Below are 24424 nucleotides of genomic sequence, written 5' to 3'. Positions count from 1 at the left end.
GGTCAAATTTTAAATTTTGATTTTGGCTTATTTTCACTTACTTCATTAATTTTATAAGATTGCGACAAATTTTTTTTACTAAATTGTTAGTTGCGACATGTCGTAACTTATAAATTTTGGTTAAAAGGGTGCGTAGACAATAAATGGGAGTTTTCGCCCCTCTTATGTTTAGAATTATGCGTAAAGTGATATTACTCATGAACCATACATATTAAGGAACTAGTGTCTTTAGGTTTGAGATCCTTAGTCTATGACCTTGAAATTGAGGTCAAGGTCATAGGTTAATTGGACGTTCTAGATTTTGACCTTTGCTCCAAATTCATATTTAGACATCATAAAGTCATAGGAACTGACATATCAACTGAATTTTTAATATTTTCACATCAAAATATGTTGTAAGTGGTGGAAAGACCATCAATGGTTCTCTGAACAATTGGTTTTTAATTATTTTTTTTTTTCTTCCGCCAACTTTTTTTTCCTTCACTGTTTTTTTGTTTCGCAAGATGTCCCTAAGATATATGGTATATGATATCGAACAGTTAATACGCTTTTGAAACTGACACCGCGTAACAAAAAACTTTACCTTGTAAGAGTTATCTTCCCGAACACTGTTTTTCTTGTTATCTCTAAGGCTTCGCAACCATATAAGAAACCGACAAATTTATTTTTCCAAATTGCTCGTTATATCCTCAGGATGTTTTGTTTCATTTGGACCGAAGCTATCCGGAGACTCCATATGAGAGTTATCCCCCCTTTTAAATATGATATAAGTGATTTGCATTTCTAACTGGTAAACCATAAGTGATAGAGACCTAGGGTCTTTTGATTTAAGATCCTTGGTCCAAAAAAATGAAAATTAGGTCAAGGTCAAAGGTCAAGGTCAAATTCTAAATTTTGATTTTGGCTTATTTTCACTTATTTTCATTAACCTTATAAGATATCGACAAATTATTTTTACTAAATTGTTAGTTGCGACATGTCGTAACTTATAAATTTTGGTTGCAAGGGTGCGTAGACAATAAATGGGAGTTTTCGCCCCTCTTATATTTAGAATTATGCGTAAAGTGATATTACTCCTGAACCATACATATTAAGGAACTAGTGTCTTTTGATTTGAGATGTTTACTCTATAACCTTGAAATTGAGGTCAAGGTCAAAGGTTAATTGGACGTTCTAGATTTTGACCTTTGCTGTAAATTCATATTTATACATCATAAAGCCATAGGAACTGACATTTTCAACTGAATTTTAATATTTTCATATCAAAATAGATCTTTATTTGTTGAAAGACCTTCAATTGTTCTTTGAACAATTGGTTTTTAATTAGGTCTTTCCACTTTTCTGTGGAAAGACCTATTGTTTTTCTTCTGATTATTTTTTTTTTTTCTTCCGCCTAATTTTGTTCTTGTGATAAACATTTGTTTCGCAATATGTCGCTTAGATATTTTGTATATGATATCGAACAGTTTATGCGCTTTTGAAATTTACCCTGCGTAAACGAATACTTTTCTTTGTAGGAGTTATCTCCCAAAACACTGTTTTCCTTGTTATCGCATCTCCTTCGCAACCGTTAAAGATTATGACAAATTTATTTTACAAAATTGCTCGTTATATCCTTCGCATGATTTGTCCTATTTTGACCGAAGCAATATGACCGCTCCATATGAGAGTTATTTCCCCTTATGCATCTGATATAAGTGATATGAATTTCTATCTTATAAACCATAAGTGATAGAGACCTAGGATATTTTGATTTGAGGTCCTTGGTCCCAAAAAATGAAAATTAGGTCAAGGTCAAAGGTCAAGGTCATATTCTAATATTTGAATTTGGCTTATTTTCACTTATATCCAAAGACTGTATAAGATATCAACAAATTATTTTTACTAAATTGTTAGTTGCGACATGTCGTAAGATGTAAATTTTGATTGCAAGCGTACTTTGAATGTAAAAGGGAGTTTTCTCCCCTCTTGTATTTAAAAATACGCGTTTGGTGATATAACTCATTAACTAAATATAATTAAGGCCTATGGTCTTTTGATTTGAGGTCCTTGGTTTATGACCTTGAAATTGATCTCAAGGTCATAGCTTATTTTGACGTTCTAGATTTTGACCTTTGCTTTTATTCTATATGTATACATGATAAAGATATACAACTTTTAGAAAAAGGTATCAAACCATTTAACCTTGAAAAAAACAACCGGAAGTGACTTTTTGTAAACCGGAAGTAGCTATTTTTTGTACTTTATTAATATAAAAGTATATAGAACCAGATATTTTTGGAATCAGTGTCAAGTAAATATTCAAATATAATCGGAAGTAACATTTTTCAAACCGGAAGTAACAAATTATCTCCCTTATTTAAAAAAAAATGTATGGAAACAATATATTTTTGGAATCAGCTTACTAGAAGCTATCATTTGACGATTGAAATGACATTTTAAACTTAGTTTCACAACTTTTCATATCAAAATACATTGTTTTGATGGAAAGACCTGCAATTGTTCTCTGAACAATTGGTTTTTAATTATTATTTTTTTTTTTCTTCCGCCAACTTTTTTTACCTTCGCTGTTTTTTTGTTTCGCAAGATGTCGCTTAGATATATGGTATATGATATCGAACAGTTAATACGCTTCTCAAACTGACACCGCGTAACAAAAAACTGTACCTTGTAAGAGTTATCTCCCCGAACACTGTTTTTCTTGTTATCTCTAAGGCTTCACAACCGTATAAGAAACCGACAAATTTATTTTACCAAATTGCTCTTTACATCCTCAGGATGATTTGATTTATTTTGACCGAAGCTATCCGGAGACTCCATATGAGAGTTATCCCCCCTTTTGTATATGATATAGGTGATATGCATTTCTAACTGGTATACCATAAGTGATAGAGACCCAGGGTCTTTTGATTTAAGATCCTTGGTCCAAAAAAATGAAAATTAGGTCAAGGTCAAAGGTCAAGGTCAAATTTTGATTTTGGCTTATTTTCACTTATTTTCATTAACCTTATAAGATATCGACAAATTATTTTTACTAAATTGTTAGTTGCGACATGTCGTAACATAGTAATTTTGGTTGAAAGGGTGCGTAGACATTGACTGGGAGTTTTAGCCCCTATTATATCTAAAATTATGCGTAAAGTGATATAACTTATTAACCATACATATTAGAGACCTAGGGTCTTTTGATTTGAGATTCTCAGTTTGTGACCTTGAAATTGAGGTCAAGGTCATAGGTAAATTTGACGTTCTAGATTATGACCTTTGCTTAAAATTCATATCTTTACATCATAAAGCCATAGGAACTGACATTTTAGACTGATTTTTAATATTCTAATATCAAAATAGATATTTACTGGTGGAAAGACCTTCAATTGTTCTCTGAACAATTGGTTTTTAATATTGTTCTTACATCTCTTCTGAAAAAAAAAATCCACATCCTTGTTATCAGTTGAACTCGGAAACTACAAGGCCAAACGACCCCAAACTTTGCAGTCAGCAGGGCATACATGTACTAAAGGTTTATAAAACAACGTGGTGCCGATATCTCTCAAGACTTTTCCTAGAGAAAAAAAATGGCAATGCTGTAAAAATCGCTTGCTAGGTCCGTAAATCTCAGTGAAATGCTACAATAAAATGTCCGCTCCTAGATTGAAATACTTATCTGTGTTACAAACTGGTGCTGAAAAATGTACATTATCAGAAAATAATCCTTAAATGTGTATTAAAGTTACACCGGATCAATTAAATCCAAAACATGCACTGCAGGTGAACTGTGATCAAAATGTCAATTTCCTCCTACAATGACAAAAGAAATTACATTGTGTACATTCCGTCTCTATACATGTTGTCTGTTCAACATCCCGACCTAAAGAGAAATAAAATGACTAAGTTTTCGTTATTATAAACCCAAGTCACGTGATGTCTCCTCAATCTGGCGCGCGCGCTGTACCTACAATAAAATAAAAACTTTCCAAACTAAACATGAAACTTCCCCGGAATAATATAGACCCCTTACACAAACAAACAAACAAACAAACAAACAAACAAACAAACAAACAAACACACACACACACACACACACACACACAATCATGTTTTAAAGGGGGGAAAGACCGTTTACAATTGCTTTTGAAAAGCAATTGATTTATATTGTAAAACGGCAATTTTAACCATTCTGTTCCGTTTAAATAAAAAAAAAAAATAAAAAATCTCCCTGGGACCCCCTTTTGCCCCCCCCCCTTTTTTTTTTTACCCTCCACTTACAAATGAATATAGCTTGTGTGCTATCTATTCTATCAACGGATAGGAACGACAACTCCAGTTTTTTCCCTATTATATTGTTCTTACATCTCTTCTGAAAAAAAAAATCCACATCCTTGTTATCAGTTGAACTCGGAAACTACAAGGCCAAACGACCCCAAACTTTGCAGTCAGCAGGGCATACATGTACTAAAGGTTTATAAAACAACGTGGTGCCGATATCTCTCAAGACTTTTCCTAGAGAAAAAAAATGGCAATGCTGTAAAAATCGCTTGCTAGGTCCGTAAATCTCAGTGAAATGCTACAATAAAATGTCCGCTCCTAGATTGAAATACTTATCTGTGTTACAAACTGGTGCTGAAAAATGTACATTATCAGAAAATAATCCTTAAATGTGTATTAAAGTTACACCGGATCAATTAAATCCAAAACATGCACTGCAGGTGAACTGTGATCAAAATGTCAATTTCCTCCTACAATGACAAAAGAAATTACATTGTGTACATTCCGTCTCTATACATGTTGTCTGTTCAACATCCCGACCTAAAGAGAAATAAAATGACTAAGTTTTCGTTATTATAAACCCAAGTTACGTGATGTCTCCTCAATCTGGCGCGCGCGCTGTACCTAAAATAAAATAAAAACTTTCCAAACTAAACATGAAACTTCCCCGGAATAATATAGACCCCTTACACAAACAAACAAACAAACAAACAAACAAACACACACACACACACACACACAATCATGTTTTAAAGGGGGGAAAGACCGTTTACAATTGCTTTTGAAAAGCAATTGATTTATATTTATTATTTTTTTTCTTCCGCCAACTTTTTGTTCCTTCGCAATTTTTTTGTTTCGCAAGATGTCGCTTAGACATATGGTATATGATATCGGACAGTTATTACGCTTTTGTAACTGACACCGCGTAACCAAAATCTTTTCAATGTAAGAGTTATCTCCCCGAACACTGTTTTTCTTGTGATCGCTTAATATTCGCAACCGTATAAGAAACCGACAAATTTATTTTACCAAATTGCTCGTTACATCCTGAGGATGAATCGATTTATTTCGACCGAAGCTATCCGGAGACTCCATATGAGAGTTATTTCCCCTTTTATATTTGATATAAGTGATATGCATTTTTAACTGGAAAACCATAAGTGTACGAGGCCTAGGGTCTTTTGATTTGAGGTCCTTGGTCCAAAAAAATGAAAATGAGGTCAAGGTCAAAGGTCAAGGTCATGATTAAATTTTTGATTTTGGCTTGTTATCTCTTATTTTCAGAAATCTTATAAGATATCGACAAAATATTTTCACATAATTGATAGTCGCGACATGTAGTTACACATAAATTTTAGTCGAAAGGGTACGTAAACATTCGCTGCGAGTTTTTCCCCCTTTTATATCTAATAAAAGTCGTATGGTAATATAACTCATTAACAATATAAAGTAAAGACCTAGAGTCTTTTGATTTGAGGTGCTTGGTTCATGACCTTGAAATTGAGCTCAAGGTCATATGTTAATTTAAAGTTCTAGATTTTGACCTTTGCTTTTACCTCATATGTATTCATGTTAAAGCTATTAGACTTTTTGCATTAGGTTGCAAGCAATATGACCTTGAAAAAGCTAACCGGAAGTGACCTTTTGTAAACCGGAAGTAGCTAATTTTTGTAATAAATTATTTTAAAAGTATGTAAAACCATATATTTTTGGAATCAGCGTCAAGTAAACTGTAAGACAGTACCGGAAGTAACATATTTTGAACCGGATGTAAAAAATTATCTCCCTTATTTATATTTTATTGTATAGAAACCTTATATTTTTGGAATCAGCGTACAATAAGTTGTCATTTGACGCTGAAATTGACATTTAAAACCAAATTTTAATATTTTCTTATAAAAAAAATCATTACTGGTGGAAAGACCATCAATGGTTCTCTGAACAATTGGTTTTTAATTGTGTTTGTGTTTGTTCTACACAAGAAAATAAACATCAACAGTCAGTGGAAAATAGTAAAAAGTAGCTGACATATTCAGGACACATGAATATAGTCGTTCCAATAATACAGCATTGACAAGGCCAAAACCCTTTTCCTTTAACTTACAACATTTTGGTTAAAGGTGAATAACTTATTGACGTTGCTGTATATTGGTATAGCATTTGTGTGTCATTTACCTTTGACCTTATCGTCAACTAAATTAATTCAATGGAACATTTTAATGTCCAGTTTTCAAAACTTTAATGTAAACCATGTATCTTAATGTTCTTTTAAATGAGTTTACAATTATCTATATAGTTGCAACACGTTGCAATTGTTAATCAAGACAAAATCCTAGTGTCTTTTGAGAGAATATCATTGTCTGAGGGTAGTTTTTATTATAATGCTATCAAACAAACTGATGGGATGTGATGGTCACTGAGACAAGCCAGAATAACACTACAGGTCGTTATTTAGCCTTCAGCAATGACATTATATTGTAAAAATGTGTAAGAACTTACTGTGGATTCATCAGTATTCGTTTATTCGTGGGTTTCGTAGATACAGGTGAACCACGAACTCAAATGTTAAAAGAATAATATATTTACAATAGGATATGTCTGAAGATATTGGCAAAAACAAGAAATCTGAAGAAAATGGAAGTTTTCAGCAATCCACAAAAATGTATACCCACGAACAGAAAGGATCTACAGTACACAATATACTCAATCCACTTCTGAATGATAACAAAAATATCATGTAAATTGTATTTTGTTTATTTCTGAATAGCTACGTTATAATATGTTTCAGACCAAATAGAAAAAGAAATAAAAGAATGGGAAATAAAGGATAAGATGTTTGTGCCTACAAGAGCAAGTGAGTTCGTCCTTGAGTGTTTACAAGACAACAGTTGTTTGACTTTAACTGCCCCATCAGGAGTAGGCAAATCTTTCATTGCAAGACACACAGCACTAGTTTTACAAAAGGAAGGGTACAAAATAATACCAGTGAGAAAACCAGATAATATCAGTGATTATTATCAACCTGGTAAACAGACAGTCTTCATCGTAGATGATATTTGTGGAAATTTTACTGCCAACCAACAGCAGATTGAAAACTGGCAACAACTGTTACCTGTAATAGACACAATTATTGCAGACAAATGTTGTAAGATTATTGTATCTTGTAGGTTACAAGTTTATAGAGATGATAAGTTTAATATATTAGAACCTTTTAAGTCCTGTGAATGTAATTTAATGTCCGATAAGTTATGCCTTACAGCTGAAGAAAAAGATAGTATGGCAAGTATGTATATTGATTCAGGTTTGGACAACCTTGATAAGTTATCACAAAATAGTGAATTCTTTCCACTGTTGTGCTCTTTATATCATTGGGAAAAACATGGAGATGTTAGGGAATTTTTCAAAAATCCATTTTTCGTCTATCAAAATGAACTAGACAGTTTGGGTAGACATGGAGATGAGGGGAACTATAAAATATGCAGTCTAGCTTTGTTAGTTCTCTTTAATAATCAACTAAAAGACAAATGGATCCAGGGTACAGTAACACGTAAGCAACGACATCTTATCAAAGCTATATGTGATGCTTGTGGATTAAACAGAGGTACATCCAAAGCAAAACTTAAAGAGGCCCTTCTCACTCTAGAAGGTACATTTGTACGTAATCAGGATGGTATATATAGAACTATACATGATAAATTGTTTGATTTCCTTGCTCATTACTTTGGTAAAAAAATGATTGAGTGTTTAATAAACCATGGTGATAGTGATTTTGTACATGAACGTTTCATATGGAGGCAATCAACAGATGAAGGGAACAGTAAAATAGACTTCATTATTCAAATACCAGAAAAGTATTTTGAATTATATTTAGAAAGGTTTATAAAGGACTGGTCAACAGGAAAAGTGAGAGTTGCATTTATGAGCACTAATTTGACGGTTTCAGAATTTAGACAACAGCTGTTAAAACACTTAAAAAATCTGTCCAAATCAACTCAAGTCACATTAGCCAATAAATGTGACACAGTATTATCAAATGAGCACCATGGATCAGGTACTTCTCCCCTGATACACACTTGTTTTTATTGTCATACTGATATGGTACAATGGATGTTACACAATGATGTAGATGTGGATCAATGTCGAGTTGATGGGGCTACTGGACTGTTCATGGCTAGTCAACAAGGACATACTGAAATAGTAAAGTTGTTGTTAGAGAGAAATCCTAACATCAATCTATGTGCAAATAATGGATGTAGTCCTCTGTACATTGCAAGTCAGAACGGAAATACTGAAATAGTAAAGTTGTTGTTAGAGAAGAATGCTAACATTGATCTATGTCAAAATGATGGATGTAGTTCTCTGAACGTTGCATGTCGAAACGGAAAAACTGATGTAGTAAAGTTGTTGTTAGAGAAGAATCCTAACATTGATCTATGTCAAATTGATGGATATAGTCCTCTATACTTAGCAAGTCATGTCGGAAATACTGATATAGTAAAGTTGTTGTTAGAGAAGAATCCTAACATTGATATATGTGAAAATGATGGATGTAGTCCTCTGTACATTGCAAGTCATGACGGAAATACTGAAATAGTAAAGATGTTGTTAGAGAAGAATCCTGACATTGATCTATGTCAAAAGGATGGATGTAGTCCTCTATACATTGCAAGTCAAAACGGAAATACTGATGTTGTAAAGTTGTTGTTAAAGAAGAATCCTAATATTGATCTATGTCGAAATGATGGACGTAGTCCTCTGTACATTGCAAGTCAAATCGGAAATACTGATGTAGTAAAGTTGTTGTTAGAGAAGAATCCTAACGTTGATCTATGTCAAATTAATGGATATAGTCCTCTATACATTGCAAGTAATAACGGAAGTACTGATATAGTAAAGTTGTTGTTAGAGAAGAATCCTAACGTTGATCTATGTCAAAATAATGGATGTAGTCCTCTATACATTGCAAGTCAAAACGGAAATGCAGATATAGTAAGGTTGTTGTTAGAGAAGAATCCTAACATTGATCTATGTCAAAAGGATGGTTGTAGTCCTCTGTACATTGCAAGTCAAATCGGAAATACTGATGTAGTAAAGTTGTTGTTAGAGAAGAAACCTAACATTGATCTATGTCAAACTGGTGGATGTAGTTCTCTGAACGTTGCATGTCAAAACGGAAATACTGATGTAGTAAAGTTGTTGTTAGAGAAGAATCCTAACATTGATCTATGTCAACGTAATGGATGTAGTCCTCTGTACATTGCAAGTCAGAACGGAAATACTGAAATAGTAAAGTTGTTGTTAGAGAAGAATGCTAACATTGATCTATGTAAAACTAATGGATGTAGTCCTCTGTACATTGCATGTAAAAACGGAAATACTGATGTAGTAACGTTGTTGTTAGAGAAGAATCCTAACGTTGATCTATGTCAAATTAATGGATATAGTCCTCTATACATTGCAAGTTTTAACGGAAGTACTGATATAGTAAAGTTGTTGTTAGAGAAGAATCCTAACGTTGATCTATGTCAAAATAATGGATGTAGTCCTCTATACATTGCAAGTCAAAACGGAAATACTGATGTAGTAAAGTTGTTGTTAGAGAAGAATCCTAACATTGATCTATGTCAAAAGGATGGTTGTAGTCCTCTGTACATTGCAAGTCAAAACGGAAATGCAGATATAGTAAGGTTGTTGTTAGAGAAGAATCCTAACATTGATCTATGTCAAAAGGATGGTTGTAGTCCTCTCTACATTGCAAGTCAAAACGGAAATACTGATGTAGTAAAGTTGTTGTTAGAGAGGAATCCTAACATTGATCTTTATCTTACCTCCTATACATTTCTAGGAATATGATTGGTTAAAAGCGACCTCGTGGAGACCGTGTATATTCAATATTAGGTTAGTAGGGAGGCGGGGCTTATTTCAGTATTAGGTTAGTAGTGAATTTGCGACTTAGGCACTGTTTGATTATTTCAAATATTGAAAGTTCTTTTTAATATTGTTATATCAAGGTTGTTTATTATAAATATCTATCGTTTACATTAGTTTTTTTAGTGCATATCAATTGAAGTAGGTTCTTAAAATTGAACACCTGAACACTTTATTACAGAAATAAGGAGATGTGTTATGAAAGCAAATAAGACAACTTTAGTCTAAATTCAACACATAAAGATAGTCGGTAAGATAAATTCGTTACATAGTGTGCTAGTGACCTAATATGATATATACAGGGTAAGTAAATTCCATATGGGGTTCGAGCTTCGCTCTCACCCCATATGGAATTTACTGACCCTGTATATATCATATTAGGTCACTAACACACTATGTAACTTATAATGTCGTATTGATGGTTGTAGTCCTCTGTACATGGCAAGTCAGGAAGGACATATTGATATAGTAAAGTTGTTGTTAGAGAGAAATCCTCACATTGATCTACGTGACAAAGATGGCTGGAGTCCTCTGTACATTGCAAGTCAGGAAGGACATACTGATATAGTAAAGTTGTTGTTAGATAGAAATCCTAACATTGAGCTATGTGATTACAATGGCTGTAGTCCAATGGACAAAGCAAGTCAGAACGGACATACTGATATTATACGGTTACTGTCAGAGATGAATTTCAAATGTTGATCTTTGTGATTATGGTCTTATTTTGGAGTTTGTATACTGCTATTCTTCCAAATTGTATGTCTCAATTTGATACATGCTGAGCTTTATCTTATTACTTCTGTCTCTTGTTCATTTAAACTGCTACCCATCACATTACTTCTGTCGCTGTTTGATATCATTTCATCTCAGTATGTCTGTCTCTGTGTGATATCAATATCTGTTCGGTATCTAATGCTATCCATCACATTACTTCTGTCTCTGTTTGATATCATTTCATCTCAGTATGTCTGTCTCTGTGTGATATCAATATCTGTTCGGTATCTAATGCTATCCATCACATTACTTCTGTCTCTGTTTGATATCATTTCATCTCAGTATGTCTGTCTCTGTGTGATATCAATATCTGTTCGGCATCTAATGCTATCCATCACATTACTTCTGTCTCTGTTTGATATCATTTCATCTCAGTATGTCTGTCTCTGTGTGATATCAATATCTGTTCGGTATCTAATGCTATCCATCACATTACTTCTGTCTCTGTTTGATATCATTTCATCTCAGTATGTCTGTCTCTGTGTGATATCAATATCTGTTCGGTATCTAATGCTATCCATCACATTACTTCTGTCTCTGTTTGATATCATTTCATCTCAGTATGTCTGTCTCTGTGTGATATCAATATCTGTTCGGTATCTAATGCTATCCATCACATTACTTCTGTCTCTGTTTGATATCATTTCATCTCATTATGTCTGTTTCTGTGTGAGATCAACATCTGTTTGATATCTAATGCTATCCATCACATTACTTCTGTTGCTGTTTGATATCATTTCATCTCATTATGTCTGTCTCTGTGTGAGATCAACATCTCTTTGGTATCTAATGCTATCCATCACATTACTTCTGTCTTTATTTTGGTATTTTCTGCTTTTCATCTCTTAACGTTGGTCTCTGTTTGATATATTTTGTTTTGCATCCGATTATATTTATATATTATGTTACCATGGTCACAAGACACATGCATCATAACTTTACTTTAAATCAATATATCCTGACTGTATCACCATGAACAAACAACTGATGTAGTAAAGTTGTTGTTAGAGAAGAATCCTAACATTGATCTATGTCAACGTAATGGATGTAGTCCTCTGTACATTGCAAGTCAGAACGGAAATACTGAAATAGTAAAGTTGTTGTTAGAGAAGAATGCTAACATTGATCTATGTAAAACTAATGGATGTAGTCCTCTGTACATTGCATGTAAAAACGGAAATACTGATGTAGTAACGTTGTTGTTAGAGAAGAATCCTAACGTTGATCTATGTCAAATTAATGGATATAGTCCTCTATACATTGCAAGTTTTAACGGAAGTACTGATATAGTAAAGTTGTTGTTAGAGAAGAATCCTAACGTTGATCTATGTCAAAATAATGGATGTAGTCCTCTATACATTGCAAGTCAAAACGGAAATACTGATGTAGTAAAGTTGTTGTTAGAGAAGAATCCTAACATTGATCTATGTCAAAAGGATGGTTGTAGTCCTCTGTACATTGCAAGTCAAAACGGAAATGCAGATATAGTAAGGTTGTTGTTAGAGAAGAATCCTAACATTGATCTATGTCAAAAGGATGGTTGTAGTCCTCTCTACATTGCAAGTCAAAACGGAAATACTGATGTAGTAAAGTTGTTGTTAGAGAGGAATCCTAACATTGATCTTTATCTTACCTCCTATACATTTCTAGGAATATGATTGGTTAAAAGCGACCTCGTGGAGACCGTGTATATTCAATATTAGGTTAGTAGGGAGGCGGGGCTTATTTCAGTATTAGGTTAGTAGTGAATTTGCGACTTAGGCACTGTTTGATTATTTCAAATATTGAAAGTTCTTTTTAATATTGTTATATCAAGGTTGTTTATTATAAATATCTATCGTTTACATTAGTTTTTTTAGTGCATATCAATTGAAGTAGGTTCTTAAAATTGAACACCTGAACACTTTATTACAGAAATAAGGAGATGTGTTATGAAAGCAAATAAGACAACTTTAGTCTAAATTCAACACATAAAGATAGTCGGTAAGATAAATTCGTTACATAGTGTGCTAGTGACCTAATATGATATATACAGGGTAAGTAAATTCCATATGGGGTTCGAGCTTCGCTCTCACCCCATATGGAATTTACTGACCCTGTATATATCATATTAGGTCACTAACACACTATGTAACTTATAATGTCGTATTGATGGTTGTAGTCCTCTGTACATGGCAAGTCAGGAAGGACATATTGATATAGTAAAGTTGTTGTTAGAGAGAAATCCTCACATTGATCTACGTGACAAAGATGGCTGGAGTCCTCTGTACATTGCAAGTCAGGAAGGACATACTGATATAGTAAAGTTGTTGTTAGATAGAAATCCTAACATTGAGCTATGTGATTACAATGGCTGTAGTCCAATGGACAAAGCAAGTCAGAACGGACATACTGATATTATACGGTTACTGTCAGAGATGAATTTCAAATGTTGATCTTTGTGATTATGGTCTTATTTTGGAGTTTGTATACTGCTATTCTTCCAAATTGTATGTCTCAATTTGATACATGCTGAGCTTTATCTTATTACTTCTGTCTCTTGTTCATTTAAACTGCTACCCATCACATTACTTCTGTCGCTGTTTGATATCATTTCATCTCAGTATGTCTGTCTCTGTGTGATATCAATATCTGTTCGGTATCTAATGCTATCCATCACATTACTTCTGTCTCTGTTTGATATCATTTCATCTCAGTATGTCTGTCTCTGTGTGATATCAATATCTGTTCGGTATCTAATGCTATCCATCACATTACTTCTGTCTCTGTTTGATATCATTTCATCTCAGTATGTCTGTCTCTGTGTGATATCAATATCTGTTCGGCATCTAATGCTATCCATCACATTACTTCTGTCTCTGTTTGATATCATTTCATCTCAGTATGTCTGTCTCTGTGTGATATCAATATCTGTTCGGTATCTAATGCTATCCATCACATTACTTCTGTCTCTGTTTGATATCATTTCATCTCAGTATGTCTGTCTCTGTGTGATATCAATATCTGTTCGGTATCTAATGCTATCCATCACATTACTTCTGTCTCTGTTTGATATCATTTCATCTCAGTATGTCTGTCTCTGTGTGATATCAATATCTGTTCGGTATCTAATGCTATCCATCACATTACTTCTGTCTCTGTTTGATATCATTTCATCTCATTATGTCTGTTTCTGTGTGAGATCAACATCTGTTTGATATCTAATGCTATCCATCACATTACTTCTGTTGCTGTTTGATATCATTTCATCTCATTATGTCTGTCTCTGTGTGAGATCAACATCTCTTTGGTATCTAATGCTATCCATCACATTACTTCTGTCTTTATTTTGGTATTTTCTGCTTTTCATCTCTTAACGTTGGTCTCTGTTTGATATATTTTGTTTTGCATCCGATTATATTTATATATTATGTTACCATGGTCACAAGACACATGCATCATAACTTTACTTTAAATCAATATATCCTGACTGTATCATCATGAACAAACAACTGATGTAGTAAAGTTGTTGTTAGAGAAGAATCCTAACATTGATCTATGTCAACGTAATGGATGTAGTCCTCTGTACATTGCAAGTCGGAACGGAAATACTGAAATAGTAAAGTTGTTGTTAGAGAAGAATGCTAACATTGATCTATGTAAAACTAATGGATGTAGTCCTCTGTACATTGCATGTAAAAACGGAAATACTGATGTAGTAACGTTGTTGTTAGAGAAGAATCCTAACGTTGATCTATGTCAAATTAATGGATATAGTCCTCTATACATTGCAAGTTATAACGGAAGTACTGATATAGTAAAGTTGTTGTTAGAGAAGAATCCTAACGTTGATCTATGTCAAAATAATGGATGTAGTCCTCTATACATTGCAAGTCAAAACGGAAATACTGATGTAGTACAGTTGTTGTTAGAGAAGAATCCTAACATTGATCTATGTCAAAAGGATGGTTGTAGTCCTCTGTACATTGCAAGTCAAAACGGAAATGCAGATATAGTAAGGTTGTTGTTAGAGAAGAATCCTAACATTGATCTATGTCAAAAGGATGGTTGTAGTCCTCTCTCCATTGCAAGTCAAAACGGAAATACTGATGTAGTAAAGTTGTTGTTAGAGAGGAATCCTAACATTGATCTATGTCGTATTGATGGTTGTAGTCCTCTGTACATGGCAAGTCAGGAAGGACATATTGATATAGTAAAGTTGTTGTTAGAGAGAAATCCTAACATTGATCTATGTGACAAAGATGGCTGGAGTCCTCTGTACATTGCAAGTCAGGAAGGACATACTGATATAGTAAAGTTGTTGTTAGAGAGGAATCCTAACATTGATCTATGTCAAAATAATTTGATTTGCAGAAAACAATAGTGGTGAAACAAATTAATGTCACTGTACCGCACTCAGTAAACATCTAATTTTATTATTATTCAGTTGTTTTTTATATTTCATGGTTGACTAGTGTCACATATTTATTTATACTGAATCAGTCTAGGTATGATTAATTTGTTGGTTCTTGTTGTTATCTATCTATGTATATTTTGTGTACTTTTGGTAGTCTTTTTGTCGTTTTCCGTTTGTTGACATGGCGTTGAGAGTTAATTGTGAATTTACGAGTTTGAATAATTCTTTGGCATCTTTTTTGTCTGTTATTTACACTTCTATATCTTATATTACTTAATACACTTTTCTTATTTTACTGATTGTATTTAGACGTTATTAAACTTCACAACTGCTTCCTTTTCTAATTGTTAAGCAATGTGTATGGAGTTTGATTATTTTCATTTATCATATTATCATAATAACGATGACTTCATTTTTCTCTTTTTTTTCTTTTTTTTTTTTGTTTGCCTCTTACGTTTTTTCCTTTTCTTCAATTTTTGTACACGACAATAATTTTAATTGAGTTAACAATTTTTGCAATCATTACTTGGGTTGCAATATTAACTACATGTAGCGTGTTGTAGTACTTTTTCATATTGTATTTTTACTATCATTACTTGTTTTACTGTCAGTTTACAGATTATGTTGTCATAAAGATAGTACTGGTTCTATTATTAAAACTTATAATTCGATAAATTAAGTAGTATATGACATATGTCTTAGATTTTGGATTTAAGAATTGGTGGAACTAATTATACTGATATGTAAAGCGTTCTACATTACTTATGTTATTTGTATATATTTGCGTTTGCTCATTGTTATGCGTTTACTTTTCTACATTGGCTAGAGGTGTAGGGGGAGGGTTGAGATCTCACAAACATGTTTAACCCCGCCGCATTTTTGCGCCTGTCCCAAGTCAGTATTATTTTAATTTTAGTTTCTTGTGTTCAATTTGGAAATTAGTATGGCGGTCATTATCACTGAACTAGTATACATTTGTTTAGGGGCCAGCTGAAGGACGCCTCCGGATGCGGGAATTTCTCGCTACATTGAAGACCTGTTGGTGACCTTCTGCTGTTGTTTTTTTCTATGGTCGGGTTGTTGTCTCTTTGGCACATTCCCCATTTCCATTCTCAATTTTAATTACACTGTATGATTTGTATATATCAAAATATTGTCAATGTATTAAGGGTATTTGCTCCTTTGTTAAAAAAAGCAAACATTTAAAAAAAAGTTATAAATTGATAGTCTATAAATAACGTACCTTAAACATACAAATAGATATATTACTAATTAACGTGACAGGTTTTATTTTTATTTCAGGACCTTACTGCGTATTATAAAATTTTACCCCAAATTTATTAATAAGATCCTACTTGCTACATATGTGCACCATTTGAATGAATGGAATTTCATTGATTAACTTTCCGCTGCATTCGGATAACACAATAGGGTAATAGCATTTAAATAAAAACATTAAAGAGTTATCATGCGAGTTATCCATACTCTGGAACTGATAACTGAATTCTTTATACAGTTATTAAGATAACGATGCGTTTTACAGAAAAGGGGATAATGAACTGAAAGTGCATAATAAATAGCAAAAAAAATACCAAAAATAAGAAACAGAAAAATAAACAAGAAAATAAAGAATGAAAAATATTTGGGTGTTTATTAAAACATTAAGAATAGAGAATAATTGGCAACAGATATAAGAAAAAATATAGCAAACAGTAAATAATATTAAGAATAAAGATATTAACTGATCTCCAATACACACCAACAGCTCTCGAACAATCAATTAACTAATATTGTGGGAAATGGATTCTGAGACTGAAAGTTTTATGTAACTAAGATATATATAAATTACAATTTTCAGTGAAAATATATATGTAATGATTGGTAACGTTTTACTTGTATGTATTGTTAGGAATTATATATTGTTTATATTGCAATACAAAACTATTGTGTTTGCTAAATTTGTATCAGAAGAAGATTGTTTATCAGTGTTATATGTATTTTTTTTTTATTTACTTTTTTCTGTATATTTATAATCAATATTAATATCACCAGTGAAAAATGACTTACGGGTAATTTTTACTGGCAATGTCGGTTATGAGAGTTATCTGCCTTGGATGCATTCATATTTATTTGTATGTGAACAATAATATTTAAATTATTTTTATTATTTATATTGCAGTGTAATTTTTTATAATTTGCTAAAATTCTTGTGACAGTTTTTACTTTTCTTTGCAAACATTCAAAATCAAATTGTTGTTCAATTTCTGAGATTAATTGTACCTTGATTTCTGATTGTAGTCGTTTAAGTTTAGGTCAAATCATTTTGAAATTTATTGAAAGATAAGTCAAATCAGCATTTAATTGTTCGAATTAATGTTTGGTACACACATAGTTTATGTTGTGAATATAAGGATTAACTTTGATTAAGCAGTTATCTATGTCATGAAAAGAAGTTGTATGAAAATGTTACCATGCTAAACGGAACATTATTATGATGATTATTAAGATATTGGTCTAGGAATTACAAACTAACAACATGGTTATATTGTAAATAACAACTATTGTATTCATTGATTGAACAAATGTATATATTTAGATTTTGAAATAATTAACATTAAAAATGAAACATGTTTTTGTTGTGATAAACTGAATGAAAACAACCAATGCGATGCCCAAACTTGACCCATCTTCCAGGGGCCAACCAATTCTACCATGTGTCAGCTAGTCAACCCCACAGTGATCGCGTAATGAGAGCGAAAGTGCATACCAATGTACTCCTTACCCTTGTCAAATAATGTTTTATGATTGTTTAATAGACAATTCACCACCAGATACCAAATGATACAGATGTTTGCCAATGTAGATATAGACAGTAAGAAGATGGGGTTATATTGCCAATGAGACAACTCTCCAATAGAGATGTTCGCAAATAAAGGTCAATATTTGAGTAGACAATTAACAACCAGATACCAATGACATCGATATTTGTAAATATAGATAAGGAAAGTCAGAAAATGTGGTAGGATTGCCAATGAGTCAACTATCCAAAGGAGATGTTAGAAAAAAAAGGTTAATAAATGAGTAGACAATTAACCAACAGATACCAAATGACAAAGAGGTTCACTGCTGTAGCCAGTTAGAAAGGAGAATCTGCTGTCAATCAAATTTCTGTTATTTTCTAATTAAATGCAGTGACAGATTTTTGCCATAACACATAATTTTTAGCGGCAATAAAAAAGATCAAAACAAATGTTACTTTCCTATTTGTACAAGTCTGTGCGATTACGTTCTGCATGCCTTCCCACGTATCCTAGGTCTGCATCTGTAATATGTTTAGATTCACTCACCATGACGCATATGAGGCCTTCAGCAATGAGCAAATTCCAAACCGTCTATCAGTAGTCTAAAATGTTTCAGGATAACCAATCGACATAAAGTAGGAAAACATATCAGATACTGTCACATTTGGTTGATATATAATCATTTCAAATAGTTTCAGCTTTAGTTGATTCATCATTTATAATTAGTTTAAAGGCTATTTCAGATGTTAGGTTGATTTTTTTTTAAAGGACCATTCAAGTTGGTGGCATATTTCGTTGAGTCAGCTGTATGTTAAAATAACCATTTCAGAAGGTGTCTTTTTTTGCTTATTTGTCAGTGTTGATTTAATGGTTTGTTATAAAGGATCATTTCAGATGGTGTTCGGTTTGTTTTATTAAATTGTTTTGTTTAAAGGGCCATTTCAGATGGTGTCATGATTGGTTGATTTTATTGGTTAGTTATATGGACCATTCCAGATGGTGTCATGTTTGATTGATTTATTTGTTTGTTAAAAGGACCATTGGATATGGTGTCATGTTTGGATGATTAATCAGTTTGTTAAATTGACCATTACAGATGGTGTCATATTTAGGTTGTTTATTAGTTTGTTAAATGGGCCATTGCAGATGGTTACGTGGTTGGGTGGTTTATTAGTTTGTTATAATGACCATTTTGTATGGTTTTATGTTTAGTTGATTTATAATTTTGTTAAAAGGGCTATTTCTGATTGTGTAATATTTGTCGGATTTAATTGTTTGTTAAAAAGGATTATGTCAGATGGTATCATGTTTGGTTGATTTATAATTTTGGTAGAAGGGCAATTTCTGATGGTGTCATATTTTGGTGATTTAATGATTTGTTAAAAAGGACCATGTTAAATGGTGTCATGTTTGATAGATTAAATGTTTTCTGAAAGCGACCATTACAGATGGTGTCAAGGTTAGTTGAATTAACAGTTTATAAAAAGGACGTTTACAAAAGAGGGACGAAAGATACCAAAGCGACAGTCAAACTTATAAATCTAAAATAAACTGACAGCGCCATGGCTAAAAATGAAAAAACACAACTAGACAAACAAAAGTACACATGACAAAACATAAAAAACTGAAGAAAAAACAACACGAACCCCACCAAAAACTAGGGGTGATCTCAGGTGCTCCGGAAGGATAAGCAAATCATGCTCGACATGTGGCACCCGTTGTGTTGCCTATGTGATAACAAATCCGGTAAATATTCTAATTCGGTAGGTCACATTCATGAAAGGGAAGGGGGTTGTAGTTACAACGTAATGAATATATTCGATATCATTTGTGAAACGGTTATTCCATAACAGTCAACCAACTGGTGGTGGCGTCCGTAAAATTTACGAAGGGATGATTCCAACTTCACTATTTGGAACTCTTGGTTTCATAGCTTCCTTGTAAGCAACCCTCTATCAAGAAAATCATGATAAAAATGCAAGCACGGGAATATCGTATCTATTGGGAAATATATATCATGTGTGCAGGTGCTGCTGAAATGTTGCTACTTAGAAATGGAAAGTTCACAATTGGACAGCTGAAATCCTCTCTTTTGTCGTAAAGTTTTGTTTTCAACCGACCCTCATTGTCAATTTCTAGATGTAAGTCAAGATATGAGGCCGACTTAACTGTATCTGTTGTATCCTTTATCTCTAGTTCGATGGGATAGATGCGTTCCACATAGTCACCAAATTTTGAATTATTTAGTGAAAGAACATCATCTATATAGCGGAAAGTAGAGTTAAAGGATATTGCTAACTTCTTATCTTTCTTCCTAAGAAGTTCCTACATGAAGTCAGCCTCATGATTACAAAGAAGTCGGCAAGTAGAGGGGCACAGTTTGTTCTCATTGGAATGCCGTCAGTCTGTTGAAAAACACTTCCTCCGAACGTAACAAATATTTTGTCAATAAAAAAATGAAGCATCTTGATAATATCAGTTTCAGAGAATTTTTTGTTTGAATCATAGTGATCTTTTACAAAGTAGGATTTATCCCTCCCTAAGACAAGATACTTGTATCTACATTGTTCTTTTTTTATGAAGCAAAGCAATACCAATTCTTTCAATTTGTCTTTTAGTTTAGAATGTGGAATACTTGTGTAAAGAGTCAAATGTTTTAATACTGTTACAAGATGAAAAAGAGTTAGATTGTATGTACTCTTGAAGATCTTTTTTAATTTTTAAGTATCCACATCTGATTCGCGCCACCTCTAGAATAGGCAGTTTCACAATAACTTCGACGCCCGTCTTTGATTGCTGATAAAATTGATGATAATAAATTAGAAAGAGGTTACGTGGAGTACTTGGAAGACCCAGTAATATACCGTTGTTTTGTAAGGACGCTTATGTAGTTTATGTATCCAATACAGTGATTCAATACAAATGTTGTCACTTGTGTTTGGTTGAATTGGTTGTTTGTTAAAAGTGTCAATTTAGACCGTGTCATGTTTGGTTGATTTAATGGTTAGTTAAAAGTACCATTCAAGATGGTGTCATGTTTGATTGATATATTTGTTTTTGGTTGATTTAGTTGTTTGTTAAAAGGACCATTTTAGATGGTGCCATGTTAAGGTGATTTAATGGTTTGTAAATAAGGACCATTTTAGATGGTGCCATGTTAAGGTGATTTAATGGTTTGTAAATAAGGACCATTTTAGATGATGTAACTAACATTAATTAGTAGATTTTCATCCAAATTTTTCAAAAAAATAGGGCGGGTAGGATTTTTTTATTTTTTTTTAAATTTTATTAATATGAAACCCTCGTCTTCATACCGCTGGGGTATACGCAAGTTAGAATAAGCTTATATCATGTATATACATGCTGTTAAAGGAATCATACCAAATTTTTAAACTCTGAAATAAATATCTCTTATCGACAACCACTGTCATACATGTACATGTAAATGATGCTTTCAATATCTATTTATAGTAAACATTAAAAAAAAAGAGAAATGCTCTCTTCAGTTCGACTATACCAACACCAATTTTTTTTTTTTTTTTGCTTTCTAAGCAATGGTTTGTAGTCTCCATAAACCATAAACATAAGAAAATGTAGTGGTACAATTTTATGCGACAAAAGTATTATGAGTACATAATAAAATGAATACTACATTTTGTAGGTGTTGAAAGTAATTATGATGTAAAATATGAACTTCACCAAAAAGAAGGTGTTGTCTAATGACTACATTCAGGGTATTGGGACAGAGGGTGTTGCTGTTTGTGAACAAAAAACGACAGCCATGGGTAAATCTACGGGCTTGTTATAATGAGATGCGTATGTTTGTTGACTTTTTTTTGCTCAATTTACGGTCATAAATCTTACAAGTTTGTGTTTGTGTCAATTTCTTTAATCTCGTCATGGTTTTTTTTACATTTTTTTCTACGATTCTAGCGCTTTGGATATCATTCACAGTCCAAATTTTCTGACACAAAGTCATTGAATTTCATATAAATAAAAAAAACATGTTTTTCTATTGAATCATTTGTTACACACCGCAATTTGCGTTTTTGGACACAGCGTTTTGCTCCTAACTCAAATATGTCATGCCCTTCTCGTTATCCATCTCTATTCTCGAAAGATGATGTTGTCATCATAGAGCAGCACAATATGTCGACTTAATCATATTCGTTCTCTAAAGATTACTTGAAGTAATACAAAACCGAAATTTGTAAAAGGATTTTTTAAATGAAACGAAATAATCGATGGTTTCCGGTAACGGACATGAACAAAATCCGGAAATCGTTATTTAATTTAAATTAAGAAAAAATGGGGCAGGACGATTTTCAGAGGGGTGGGCTTGGATGAAAATCTATCAATTAATTTTAATTGGCCTAATGATTGTTTATTAAATGGTTAGTTAAAAGAACCATTTCAGATGGTGTCATGTTTTTTTTTATTATTGTTTTTTTTTATAGAAAGACCAATTCCAATGGTGTTATGTTTAGTTTATTTCATAGATTTTTAGATGGATCATTTCAGATTGTGTCATGTTTGCTTAAATAAATGGTTTGTTAATATGACCATTTCAAATGGTGTCATGTTTGGTTGATTTGGCTGTTTGTTAAAAGGACCATTTCAGACGGTGTCATGTTTGGGTGATTAACTGTATTATCAAAAAAGAGTATTTCAGATGGGGCCATGTTTGTTTATTAAATGGTTTGTGAAAATGACCATTTCAGATGGGGTCATTTTTGATTGATTTATTTGTTTGTTAAATGGACCATTTCAGATGGTTTCATGTTTATGTGCTTTTCTACCTTAATGTTTGTTTGTTTTGTTCACGCATCTTTACCAATATTACAAAATTTGATGCAATTGTCGTGTGAGAGGTTAAGCGCTGTAAAACCAGTTTCAATCCACCATTTTCTACATTTAAAAATGCTTGTACCAAGTCGTCAGGAATATGACGGTTCTTGTCCATTCATTTTTCATGTGTTTTGTCATTTGATTTCCGATTGAATTTTCCTCGGAGTTCAGTATTTTTGTGATTCTACTTTTCGCCTAATACTTTATTTCATTTACTGATTCTAAAACAGTGTGCTTGTAGTTAAATTTTGTATGTTGTGTCTGTCTATGACGATAGTTGAGAACCATAGTCTTAGTCTTTTTACAACAAACAGTGAGTTGCCAGATATTGGAAGGAAATTATATGTATCTTTCGTGTACCTATTTTTTTTTTATCTTGACATTGCAAACTAATATTCTGCATCATACAATTTCGAATAACGGAACTTTCCTAAAGAATAGCGGTTGATAATTATTTCCTGAAAAAAATGAAATATGATGAATTAATTATACTGCTTATTGCTGAAAAAATGCTCACATGATCTAAAGAAGTTAGTGTGTTCAGTGCCCTGCTGCTACACTTTTTGTCGGTCAACCTATTGTCGGCTGGAGAAAAGGAGCTGTTTTATTTTGTTTTTTTTTTTAAATCTTTAGTGAATAATCAAATACTACTGACTAGTCCTTGTATTAATTTAATTCAAAGTCACTTGAAAATGTCTGTAAAAGATCACTTGAAGATGTCTGTAAAAGATCACTTGAAGATAATTGAACAAAGTTACTAAAAGATACATGTACCAAGTATATTAAAAGTGTTTGTCATTTGAAGATGCATGTATAATGTCACTTCAAGATACCTGTATCAAGCACTTGTAGGTTTATGTATCAAGTCACATGAAGATGACTGTACGAGGTCACTTCAAGATGACTGCAACAAGGCACTTGAAAATGTATGTACTAAGTCACTTGAATATGTACGTATTAAGTCACTTGAAAATGTTTTTCAAAGTCTTTTGAAGATGCATGTACTAAGTCATTTTGAAATATCTAAACCAAGTCACTTGAAGATACCTGTACTAGTCACTTCAAGATGTCTGTACAAATTCACTTCGAGTTACATGTTCAAAGTCGCAGGAATATTCATGTATTATGTCACTTAAGTATGAATGCACCAAGTCAATTGAGGATGTCTGTACCAAGTCTCTTGAAAAATGTATGTACCAAGTCAATTTAGGATGTCCGTATCAAGTCACTTAAAAATGTCTTTACTAAGTCGCTTGAAATGTCTGTAACAAACCACTCGAAGATGCTTGTACCAAGTCACTTGAAGAGGTTTTTACCAAGTCAATTGAGGATATCTGTACCAAGTCACTTGAAAAATGTCTTTATCAAACTACTTTAAGATATCGTTACCAAGTCACATTGAGGTGCATGT

General features: G+C 32.7%; 3 protein-coding genes across 3 annotated transcripts in view; all 3 read left to right on the top strand.

Moving 5' to 3' along the window:
- The window catches only part of LOC139495292 (uncharacterized), a 184583-nt gene that overhangs the window by 117998 nt on the left and 42161 nt on the right, over window positions 1–24424 (top strand). The window lies entirely within an intron of this gene.
- LOC139494073 (ankyrin-1-like) lies at window positions 10633–12626 on the top strand. Its single transcript, XM_071282243.1, has 2 exons — window positions 10633–10837; window positions 11962–12626. Exons 1-2 carry the CDS (start codon window positions 10633–10635, stop codon window positions 12624–12626), a joined length of 870 nt encoding a protein of 289 aa, XP_071138344.1.
- On the top strand, window positions 13140–15331 carry LOC139494072 (ankyrin-1-like). Its single transcript, XM_071282242.1, has 2 exons — window positions 13140–13344; window positions 14469–15331. The coding sequence occupies exons 1-2, from the start codon at window positions 13140–13142 to the stop codon at window positions 15329–15331; spliced, it is 1068 nt and encodes a 355-aa protein (XP_071138343.1).

This window comes from Mytilus edulis, chromosome 11 (assembly GCF_963676685.1).
Source record: "Mytilus edulis chromosome 11, xbMytEdul2.2, whole genome shotgun sequence".
NCBI classification, from domain to species: Eukaryota; Metazoa; Mollusca; class Bivalvia; order Mytilida; family Mytilidae; genus Mytilus; species Mytilus edulis.
The sequence above is the reverse complement of the archived record's forward strand: the minus strand, read 5'-3'. Positions and strand labels throughout refer to the sequence as shown.

Bases quoted from the DNA above. Each gene is read 5' to 3' on its own strand.
- LOC139494073 (XM_071282243.1), top strand. From the start codon at position 10,633: ATGGCAAGTCAGGAAGGACATATTGATATAGTAAAGTTGTTGTTAGAG. The intron at 10,838-11,961 runs GTCAGAACGGAC...CAACTGATGTAG, and splicing joins TAGTCCAATGGACAAAGCAA to TAAAGTTGTTGTTAGAGAAG.
- LOC139494072 (XM_071282242.1), top strand. From the start codon at position 13,140: ATGGCAAGTCAGGAAGGACATATTGATATAGTAAAGTTGTTGTTAGAG. The intron at 13,345-14,468 runs GTCAGAACGGAC...CAACTGATGTAG, and splicing joins TAGTCCAATGGACAAAGCAA to TAAAGTTGTTGTTAGAGAAG.